Raw genomic sequence first — 12,005 nt, 5'->3', positions numbered from 1 at the left:
TCCCAGCTACTTGGAAGGTTGAGGTGGCAGGATCACTTGAGCCTGGGAGGTAGAGATTGCAGTGAACCGAGATCATGCCATTGCACCCCATTTTTAGGCAACGGAGTGAGACCTTGTCTCAAAAAAAGAAGGCAAGGCAAGGCAAGACAGGGCAGGGCAAGGCAGGGCAAGGCAGGGCAAGGCAGGGCAAGGCAGGGCAAGGCAAGGCAACACATTAATGAAAGAAACATCTCTGTAGCACAGTATTTGTTTATTATTAGCAAAACAGAATAGTCATGGGATCGCCAAGCTAAAATGTAGAAACAATCCTGTTATAACTGTAGCTATAAAGGTTTTATTCAGCAAACTGATTGTACTTATACAAATAAAGGATCTTGTTTTTTCCCTTTTTGAGAGAATCTTCAGCATGGGAACATTCAGAATTAATTGCCCAGTGCCAATATGACAGATATTCCTAATTACAAATACCTTGCCAAATTTACAATGAGAATGATGATTAATTTGTGTCACATAGATTTTTTTATTCATTCCCAAAGTGATTTAAGTTTACGTTACAATCACAAATCTTATACTTTCAAAAATAATGCTCTTAATAAACTCATCCTGAATTTTTCTTCCCCAAAGACATCCACACCAACCACAGCATAAACAAGACTTTCCCACTTTTCCCCTTACTGCTGTGAGTAGCATTCATTCAGTGTCAGCCCCAGGTCTGCCTCTGTTCCCTGTGAATCAATGCTCTGTCTAAAAGGCAGGCATTGGAGGAAACAGACCTCCTTGTCATAGACTGAAGGGCAGCAAACTACATTCCTTCAGCCTTAGGCCTGATGGAGAAAATGCTTCAAATCACGAGAGATAAGGCTCTCAGAAAAGCATGCGGACATTTTAAAAATCTTGACTAAAAAGTGTGACTAGCTGGGCATGGTGGCTCATGCCTGTAATCCCAACTCTGGGAGGCCGAGGCAGGCAGATCACCTGAGGTCAGGAGTTCGAGACCAGCCTGATCAACATGGAGAAACCCTGTCTCTACTAAAAATACAAAATTAGCCAGGCATAGTGGTGCATGCCTATAATCCTAGCTACTTGGGTGGCTGAGCCAGGAGAATCGCTTGAACCCAGGAGGTGGAGGTTGCGGTGAGCCCAGATCATGCCATTGCACTCCAGCCTGGGCAACAAGAGTGAAACTCCGTCTCAAAAAAAAAAAAAAAAAAAAAAAACTGTGACTAGGCCAGGCAGGACGGCTCACGCCTGTAATCCCAGCACTTTGAGAGGCCAAGGCAGGCAGATCTCTTGAGCTCAAGGTTTCAAGACCAGACAGGGCAACATGGTGAAACCCCGTCTCTACAAACAAAATATAAAAAAATTAGCCAGGTGTGGTGGTGCATGCCTGTAGTCCCAGCTACTTGGGACGCTGAGGCAGGAGTATCACTTGAGCCTGGGAGGTCGAGGCTGCAGTGAGCCATGTTTGTGACACTGCACTCCAGCCTGGGTGACAAAGTGAGACCCTGTCTCAAAAAAATACAAAATAAATTTAAAAGCTTGATTTTAGAAATTGTTAAGATTTAAAAATAAAAATTTTGAGCAAATTTCAATAAAAAAATAACTGGTCTGGGATAACCAGATATCTTGCATTTTAGAAATAATATTAGAAACTGGGGCCAGGGAAATGGCTTAAAATGTCCTCTTCATCCCTCCCTCTATGCTTCACAGCATAACCCATATTTATCTACTTATTTTTAATTTAATTTAATTTTACTTTTAGAGTCAGGGTCTCACTTTGTTGCCCAGGCTGGAGTGCAGTGGCACAGTCATGGCTCACTATAACCTCAAACTCCTGGGCTCAGGCAATCCTCTGCCTCATCTTCCCAAGTAGCTGGGATTACAGGTGTCTACCACCATGCCCGGCTAATTTTATAAAATTTTTTATAGAGACGGGGCTCTTGCTGTGTTGCTCAGGTCTTGAACTCCTGGCCTCAAGTGCACCTCCTGCCTTGGCCTCCCAAAACACTAGGATTACAGATGCAGGCCACTGTACCTGGCCCGCATATTTATTAATCACATTTTATTCATTCATTCATTTAACTTTCCTGGAAGTTTTGCAAATGGCTTCCTCAATTCCCCCTTGGTAAGCTTTTTTCCTTCTCAAACCATGCTTATATCCTTTCTGGCTCCAGCCACATATTTTGGGTCAGACAGTCTAGTCCTAGCACTGTACTTTTAATATCACCTGGAGTGACTTCAGAGACTTCTTTGAAGCCACAAGACCGTCTGGTTCAATACCAATATTTTGAAATCTAATGACTCACTATTCTAGAACATTCTCAACATTAAATTTCTTAAAGATGGTTTAAATACTTTTTAAATTTAAATAAATGTACAGAAAACAAAAATATTTTCATTTAAAACGTACCAAATATAGCCACACATGGTAGGGCATACCTATAGTCCCAGTTACTCAGGTGGCTGAGGCAGGAGGATTACTTGAGCCGAGGAGTTCAGGGCTGCAGTGCACTAGGATTGCGCCTGCAAAAAGCCACTGCACTCCAGCGTCGGCCCCAGAGAAAGACCTAGTTTTTTGTTTTTGTTTTTGAGACAGTCTTGTTCTGTCACCCAGGCTGGAATGCAGTCTGGAGTGCAGTGGCTCATTGCAACCTCCACCTCCTGGGTTCAAGCAATTCTCCTGCCTCAGCCTCCCAAGTAGCTGGGATTACAGGGGCACGCCACCACGCCCAGCTAACTTTTGTATTTTTAGTAGAGATGGAGTTTCGCCATGCTGGCCAGGCTGGTCTCAAACTCCTGGGCTCAAGTGATTCACCTACCTTGGCTTCCCAAAGTGCTGCGATTACAGGCATGAGCCACTGCATCCAGCCACAAGACTCAGTTTCTTTTCTTTCTTTTTTGGAGATGGAGTTTTGCTCTTTTGTCCAGGCTGGAGTGAAGTGGTGTGACCATGGTTCACTGCAACCTCCGCTCCCCCAGTTCAAGCAATTCTCCTGCCTCAGCCTCCCAAGTAGCTGGGATTATAGGCACCCACTACTACGCCCAGCTAATTTTTGTATTTTTAGTAGAGACGAGGTTTCGCCATGTTGACTAGGCTGGTCTCAAACTCCTGACCTCAGGTGATCCACCCGCTTTGGCCTTGCAAAGTGCTGGGATTACAGGTGTAAGTCACCACGCCTGGCCCCAAGACCCTGTTTCTAAAAAACAAAATAAAAAATAAATCTTCCAACTATTTATAATATGATCTCTGTTCATCTTTACTGTTATAAACATTCCTCAGGTACTTGAAAGGAGTGTGTGTTCTATGCTTGTTGAGTACAGATAACCTATTAGACAAGGTTACTAACTTCCCTGTTGCCTGCTCTATCATCTCTACTAGAAGTATTTAAAATCCAATTTTCCTTTTAATTTTCATGCTGTTTTCTGGGTTGTTCATGATTGCTATGTTCGTGGTGGATTGTTCTTTAAAAAAAAAAAAATCTTGATCCTATTAATACTTTTTGCCTCAAATTCTATTTTGTCTGCTATTGATATTACTACCCCAAATCCCCTACCCCGCCCTTTGAGACAGGATCTCACTCTGTCACTCAGGCTGGAGTGCAGTTCACCATCACAGTGGCTCATTGCAGCCTCGACCTCCCTGGGCTTGGGTGATCCTCCCACCTCAGCCTCCCGAGTAGCTGGGATCACAGGCACATACCACCATACCTGGCTAATTTTTGTACTTTTTATAGAGTTGGGGTTTCACCATGTTGGCCAAGCTGGTCTCAAACTCCTGATCTCAAGTGATCCGTCCACCTTGGCCTCCCAAAGTGCTTGGATTATAGGCATGAGCCACCACACCCAGACGGCAGCAAACTGTTTATGGACTGGCACTGGGGCCCAGACCCTACCTTGAGTGGTACTGGTCTAGAGGACTTATTAATTGCATGATCTAGGAGTAGTTCATAAATTCTGTGATGGTCATTCTTTGGGTGAACTCCGTTTCTAGCAGATTCTAGATAAGCAGCATGACTTCCTCTGATTCTCTGACACCTGAGGGTGGGGAAATTCAGACTGTCCCACTTGGGTTGTGCATCTTCACACTGGGGAAGAGGGTGAGGCCAAAGTTGTGTTGGGAGATACATAATGAAATTCAAGAGCTCCATGGTAACAGCCCTTGTCTTTCCTCTCTGGGGCCACATAGTGCAGCGTGGGGAGAGGAGTGGGCAGAAGGAATGTCAGTGTTTCCTTGGCAAAATCTCTGGAGTTTCAGAACAGCAGTGAGATTTTGGAGGTATGAGAGAGTCACGGGTTTGACATCCCTATGAGGAATGCTATTTGAGTACAAGCAGTGGATGTCCTCACGATGTTATGATTTCAGAAAAATAGCCTTGTGCTTGGCTGAAAAGTTCTGCATTCAATAACTCCATGCCAATAAGCAGCCATTTCCTCCCAGCACACAGTTGCTCACCCATGTCCATGGTTCTATGGTCCTATGGCACTGGGAGGCCTCTGATGCAGCTGTCTCCCACTATGGTCTTAGGAAGTTCCTGAAACATTATTAGAGTGAGTTTTTCCTAGATCTACTTACTGAATACCTAATTTTTTTTTTTTGAGACGGAGTTTCACTCTTGTTGCCCAGGCTGGAGTGCAATGGTGTGGTCTCAGCTCACCGCAACCTCTGCCTCCCTGGTTCAAGCGATTCTCCTGTCTGGCACCATTCTCTATCAAGCTGTGCAAATCAGACATGTGTGATTTGTTGTTGTTGTTGAGACAGGTTCTCACTCTGTCACCCAGAGTGACACCCAGGGCATCTAATGGCATTGTTGTAGCTGCTCAACACTTTTTTTTTTTTGCTTGTTTTTGTTTGTTTGTTTTGTTTGTTTTTGAGACAGGGTCTCCCTCTGTTGCCCAGCATATAGTGCAGTGGCATGATCATGGCTCACTGCAGCCTCGACCTCCCAGGATCAGGCAATCCTTCTGCTTCAGCTTCTTGAGTAGCTGAGACCACAGTGCTCCTGTCTCAGCCTGTGGAGTAGCTGGGATTACAGGCATGCGCCACCACGCCCGGCTAATTTTGTATTTTTAGTAGAGACAGGGTTTCTCCATGTTGGTCAGGCTGGTCTCGAACTCCTGACCTCAGGTGATCCACCCACCTCGGCCTTCCAAGGTGCTGGGATTACAGGTGTGAAACACCACACCTGGCCACCTGACTACTTTTTAAGTTATTCACAGAGAACAGGTTTTGCCATGTTGCCCAGGCTGGTCTCAAACTCCTGGGCTCAAATGATCCTCCTCTCTCGGCCTCCCAAAGTGCTGGGGTTACAGGTGTGCCACTGTGCCTGGTCAGCTCACCACTTTCAGATCTGGCTCTCTTCACCTCTCTTTTATAGTCATAAGCTGATTAGCACAATTCTAGACATCTGCAGCTACATTTAAGGAAGGAGGTGGTAATAGACACTACCAGCCACATCTGTCCCTTTTAATCAGGATACCCTAGAAATCCTCAGCAGACTTTGAATTATGTGCCATTGGTGAGATGTCATATGATCATCCCTCTACAAGGCAACAAGGTAAAAAGAGAATTTAGCATTTCTAGCCTCTAGAGTGGAGATGAACGAAGAATAGCAATGGGCGTTTGCTTAGGAAACCAACTGTGCCTTACAACATTTTTGCACTTTTTTCTGTATAATTTTGTGTTAAATCATATAAAAATGCTGATCCTAACAAATATGGTCAATGAGTCACACCATAATTCTCTAAGAACTCCAGTCCAAAAAGGTTAATCTTGCTTTTTAACTCCAGGCGCGGTGTTTCACAGCTGTAATTTTAGCACTTTGGGAGGCAGAAGCAAGAGGATCACTTGAGGCCAGGAGTTGGAGACCAGCCTGGCAACATAGCAAGACCCCGTCTCTACAAAAAATAAAATTATCTGGGCCTGTTGGTGCACACCTGTAGTCCCAGCTACTCAGGAGGCTGAGGTGGGAGGATCACTTGAGCCTAGGAATTCGAGGCTGCAGTGAGCTGTGATTGCACCACTGCACTCCAGCCTGGGTGACAGAGCGAGAACCCATCTCTAAAACAAAACAAAATAAAAACAAAACAAAACTCCAAGGAGAGAAAGACTTGAAGAGTCAGATGAGTCTGATGATTCTTAAAGGAAATCCTTATTGAGATTCCAGGAGATTCCATCTCCTCAACAGAGTAATTGATTTTGAGCCTCCCATCTCCTGAATTAAGGCCCACCCATCCCTATCCTGCACTGAACTGTAGACTCTTTTTTATTTCCTTACAAAAGTTTATTCTTAAATGTACAACAGACTCCAAGACGACACTTTATTGTAGCTATAGGTGGCAAAAGATGTTATGGCAGAGAATCCAGGTGTTTAAATAGGAATGGAGTCAAGGGTCACCGCCCCAAGCACAGATAACAAAATTTATTTTTTGCCAGATTTCTTTAATTCCACCTGTGGCTGGCAGGGGCTGGTGGCGGGGGGTGGGGGGGAGGCTTTCACTTTTAGCTCCTCTTTTTGTTTCTGCTTGAACGTCCCATCTTCCTTATCCACCCCCTTGACCCGCTTCTCGAGCTTTCTCAGGGCTTCTTGCCACCTTTGCAGCTGTACGTGGCACCTGCCATAGGGCTAATTTTAAACTGAGAAAAGGAGAATTGAGAAAACAGGAAACTGACTTTTTTCGGGGGGAGAGTAAGACAAACAGGAAAAGGAAAATGAAGACATGTGGTTGATACAGATCGTTGGATTTCAAAAGGAAAAGTCTATGGATAACTGAAAAAAATAAATATTTAGAAATGCATAGTCTTGGCTGGTTAAATAAACATCCATGCTTGTTCTTGTGGCATAGTAGTTATGAGACACTTTTAGTTAAATGCAAAAATGTGAATTACTATAGTTTGAGTGATATGCTGCTTTCCAAATTAAAAGAAGCATAACAAAAACATTCCCCAAATACTCATAAATAATTCATTGAATTGGCAATAATTCACCTCCTAATGACTTCATATGAAGTATAAAGTAACTTGGATACATCAGAAGAAATCCTATCTTTTAATATAAGAAAGTAATATGATTACATTAAATGTGTCTCATATAAGTTATAAAAATGGTTATCTATGAGTAAAGAAATGCTTGTGAACAAAAAAAATTGATCTTATAAAGGTCAAACAGGCCGGGCCCGGTGGCTCACACCTGTAATCCCAGCACTTTGGGAGGCTGAGGCGGGCGGATCACCTGAGGTCAGGAGTTCAAGACCAGCCTGGTCAACATGGTGAAACCCTGTCTCTACAAAAATACGAAAAATTAGCCGGGCATGATGGTGGGTGCCTGTAGTCTCAGCTACTCGGGAGGCAGAGGCGGGAGAATCGCTTGAATCCGGGAAGAGGAGGTTGCAGTGAACTGAGATTGAGCCACAGCAACCAAGCCTGGGAGACAGGAAACTCTGTCTCAACAAATAAAATAAAAAAATAAAAATAAAAAAAAAGGTCAAACAAACCAAACCCTTCTGATTAATTTATTCAAATCTGCTTTTATTATAAGCAAATGAGAAATTATAATTTTAATCTGAAAAAGCAGAATCAGGGGATTTTGGAGCTGGACAGTCCCCTGGAAATTATTTGGATCAAAGCCCTCATTTTATAGGTGAAGAAACTGAGAAGTAAGATTCGAGCAACTTGTCCAAAGGCTTTCCCAAAGGCTATACCAGTGAATGGCAGAGTCTGGACTGGAAGTCCCAGTGCTGCCATCCAGGCTAGACCTGTTCCACTGCATGCTACTAGCTCCTGGGCTGAGACCGGCCTTTTGCTTGGCAGGTTTCTTTCTTTCGAAACTATTAATTATTGTATTTTTTGTAGAGACAGGGTTTCGCCATGATGCCCAGGCTGGTCTTGAACTTCTGAGCTCAAGAGATCCACCCACCTTGGCCTCTCAAAGTGTTGGGATTATAGGCATAAGCCACAGTGCCCGGCCCATTTTCCTCCCGCCTCTTTGTTCCTTCTCTGTTTCTTTTGCAGCATTATGTTCTATCATCGTATACCAGAGTTCCTCAACTTCAGTTATAGTCTGTTCTTTCTTTATGCTATCTTCTTCAGCAAGCTCATCTTGGTCTGTTTTCTTCCTTATCAGGCAAACCCCAGAAACTCCTGTTTTATCTCCACTCCAACTAAACATATTCCTGAGTTCTGGGCCTCTATAAACTGATTATTTGATTAACATCTTTTTTTTTTTTTTTCTGAGATAGAGTCTCTGTCACCCAGGCTGGAGTGCAGTGGTGCAATCTCAGCTCACTGCACCTTCTGCCTCCCAGATTCAAGTGATTCTCCTGCCTCAGCCTCCTAAGTAGCTGGGATTATAGGCATGCACCACCACACACAGCTAATTTTTGTATTTTTAGTAGAGATAGGGTTTCACCATGTTGGCCAGGCTGGTCTCGAACTCCTGATCTCAAGTGATCTGCCTGCCTCAGCCTCCAAAAGTGCTGGGATTACAAGCCTGAGCCACCATGCCTGGCCAACATCTTTAATTGGATATCTCAGTATCAAGAAGGCCCATAATCTTCCTCTGCTTCATCCCTCTCCTCAGTCCTCTTCTTGTGTTTCCCAGTTCAGAGAATGGCACCATTCTCTATCAAGCTGTGCAAATCAGACATGTGTGATTTGTTGTTGTTGTTGAGACAGGTTCTCACTCTGTCACCCAGGCTAGAGTGCAGTGGCGTGATCATGGCGCACTGAAGCCTCAACCTCCTGGGCTCAGGAGATCCTCCCACCTCAGCCTCCTGAGTAGCTGGGACCACAGGCCCACACCACCATGCCCAGCTAATTTTGTATTCTGTGTAGAGATGGGGTTTCATCATGTTGCCCAGGCTGGTCTCGAACTCTGCACTCAAGCAATACACCCACCTTGGCCTCCCAAAGTACTGGGATTACAGGCATGAGCCACCACGCCCAGCTGAAGTGTGATCCTTAACTTCACCCCTTCTCATGCCCTCCATTTCCAATCCATCTCCAGTCCAGTTGATTCCAGCTACTCAATTCTCTTGAATATTTCCACTTATCTCATTCCACTAGCTTTCAAGCTACCACCATCTCTAACTACAGTCATCTCCCAACTAACTGGTCTCCTGGCATCTCTCTGGTTCTCCTCCATAGCCTCCAGGTATTGTAGGGCCTGAGGCCTATCTACCTTCCCAGGTGCATGACACACCATATCTCCCCACTCCCAAATTTAGTCTCCAGACTCCATCCTTTTTACAGTTCTTTAAAATCATCACAATTCCTTCAACCACTGGGCATTTGTATGTGCTATTCCCTCTTTCCAGAATGCAATACCCTCCCTCTGCCTAGCTAGCTAACTTCTATATATCTGACTGCAGCTCAAACTTTCTTCATGGACTCCCTCCACAAGTGCCAAGCCTGGGCCAGATTATTTTGTTACGTGCTCACAGAACCATGTTCCCTTTAGCATTCATTGAGTTTGCTGCTTAATTATTCTTGTCTTGTCTTGTTTTTGTTTAATTAGTCCTATCTCTACTACTAGACAAATGTTCCTTAAGGTCATAGGAAATATAGGACTGTCTCTGCATAAAAACTTTTATATCCATAATGCCTAGGACAGTACCTGGCACACAGTATATGCTCAATTAATTTTTGTTGAATGAATGCAATTATCATGATATTCCTGATATTAGCAGGTATAATCCAGTTTAAGTTTGGGAACAGAAAGACAAAATGGACCACATCTAATAAATCCGGTCTTTCTTTTATTATTTATTTATTTTTGAGACACAGTTTTGCTCTTGTTGCCCAGCTAATTTACCAATATAAAATGCTCAATATAAAACAGCTAACAAACAAGTTCAATTCCATTTATAGTCTTTTCTTTGGGCCATTTAAACATAGGGCTTTTTTTTTTTGAGATGGAGTTTCACTCTTGTTGCCCAGGCTGGAGAGCAATGGCATGATCTCGGCTCACCGCAACCTCTGCCTCCTGGGTTCAAGCGATTCTCCTGCCTCAGCCTCCCGAGTAGCTGGGATTACAGGCATGCGCCACCACGCCTGGCTAATTTTGTATTTTTAGTAGAGATGGGGTTTCTCCATGTTGGTCAGACTGGTCTTGAACTCCCAACCTCAGGTGATCTGCCCGCCTCAACCTTGCAAAGTGCTGGGATTACAGGTGTGAACCTCTGAGAATGGCTGCCATTTTGTTTTTTAACTCCATATAGTTTCTATAGTTCACTGAAAACTCAAAAGAGATGACCTATAAATGTATGAATAATGTATGATTTCTTACATCAATTTTCTACTAGAAAAAAATCATACTTTTAGAATTGGATTTTGTCTTAGTCATCTTTATTACACTTTATAAATGAGATTTCATTTATATAAATCAGGAAGCTAAACTAAAATAGAAACACTGGATTTAAATTCTGATTTGAATACTCTGATCAAAATAACAAATCTCACACTGGGAAACCATCTATCAGCAAGCAGAGAGCTTCTGTGTGTCCCTCCTTAGAAGAGTATGAACACTGAGAACCCACAGCACATTTGCAGTACAGTAACAGCAATTCCTCTGTCATTATCACAGAACTTTAATTTTCATGTACTTTGCTGGGACCAACCAAACCATCCCATATATATATATCCACATATATATGGGATGGTATATACATACACATGTATATGTGTGTGTATATATATATGTATACACACACACAAACACACACACATATATATATATATATATATATATGGAGAGAGAGAGACAGCGTCTTGCTCTGTCACCCAGGCTGGAGTGCAGTGGTGCGATCTTGGCTCATTGCAACCTCTGCCTCCCAGGCTTAAGTGATTCTCATGTCTCAGCCTCTCAAGTAGCTGGGATTACAGGTGTGCACCACCACACCAGGCTAACCATCCCATACATTTTATACAATCATTTTTAAAAAGAAGCATGAACCATTTTGGTTTTAGAGAATTAATTTTTTTAAAAAAAGAGACTCTTAAAAAAAAGTCATTATATGAATAAAATTTCCCTTGTGTTAATTCTGACAAATCATTCCATCATTGAATCAGTCACCAATTTTTTTTTTTTTTTTGAAACGGAGTTTCACTCTTGTTGCCCAGGCTGGAGAGCAATGGTACGATCTCGGCTCACTGCAACCTCCGCCTCTCGGGTTCAAGTGATTCTCCTGCCTCAGTCTCCCGAGTAGCTGGGATTACAGGCATGCACCACCATGCCTGGCTAATTTTGTATTATTAGTTGAGATGGGGTTTCTCCATATTGGTCAGGCTGGTCTCGAACTCCCGACCTCAGGTGATCCGCTGGCCTTGGCCTCCCAAAGTGCTGGGATTACAGGCATGAGCCACCGTGCCTGGCCCAGTTTTTTTTTTTTTTAATAGCTTGCACACTTAACAATATTTTTTATCTTCTTGGGACAACATTCTTTTCTCCACAAAAACCCAATTAAGGACGTTGTGCCAGTTTACTCTTACTTCCTTCCTGTTCACTGAGCTTAAAGTGGGTATAGGCAAGAATGCCAAATAATGTACATAAAATGCCAAGGGCCTGATTAATGGACAGTGGATCCTTAAATAAAACGTATCCTCCAAATAAAGTAATGCAGAACTTGAAGTGCCCGAACATGTTATAGCTGAGGTTTTTGGATAAGGATAAAAAGGAATAACAAGATAGATGTTATATTTAAACACACACTCTCACACTGCATAAAACAACCCAAAAGCAGCCCATCCCATGTAAAGAACAATGGGACCAGGCATGGCAGATCATGCTTGTAATCCCAGCACTTTGGGAAGCTGAGGTGGTGGATCACTTGAGGCTGGGAATTTGAGACCAGCCTGGCCATCATGGTGAAACCCTGTCTCTACAAAAAATACAAAAATTAGCTGGGCATGGTGGCGCATGCCTTCAATCCCAGCTACTCGGGAGCCTGAGGCACGAGAATCGCTTAAACCCAGGAGGTGGAGGTTGCAGTGAGCCAAGAATGCACAACTG

At 43.4% G+C, this 12,005-nt stretch overlaps 1 protein-coding gene across 2 annotated transcripts in view; it reads right to left on the bottom strand.

The window, feature by feature from the left end:
- Positions 1-235: 235 nt before the first annotated feature.
- Positions 236-12,005, bottom strand: part of SLC35E3 (solute carrier family 35 member E3) — a 30,319-nt gene continuing 18,549 nt past the window's right edge. For both annotated transcript variants that reach the window (XM_055237079.2, XM_055237080.2), the window contains one exon: positions 236-11,643. In XM_055237079.2, coding sequence (XP_055093054.1) covers positions 11,457-11,643 — 187 coding nt within the window. In that variant the 3' untranslated portion in view covers positions 236-11,456. The remainder of the gene's footprint in view (positions 11,644-12,005) is intronic.

This window comes from Symphalangus syndactylus, chromosome 13, assembly GCF_028878055.3.
Source record: "Symphalangus syndactylus isolate Jambi chromosome 13, NHGRI_mSymSyn1-v2.1_pri, whole genome shotgun sequence".
In the NCBI taxonomy this organism is placed as follows: domain Eukaryota; kingdom Metazoa; phylum Chordata; class Mammalia; order Primates; family Hylobatidae; genus Symphalangus; species Symphalangus syndactylus.
The sequence above is the reverse complement of the archived record's forward strand: the minus strand, read 5'-3'. Positions and strand labels throughout refer to the sequence as shown.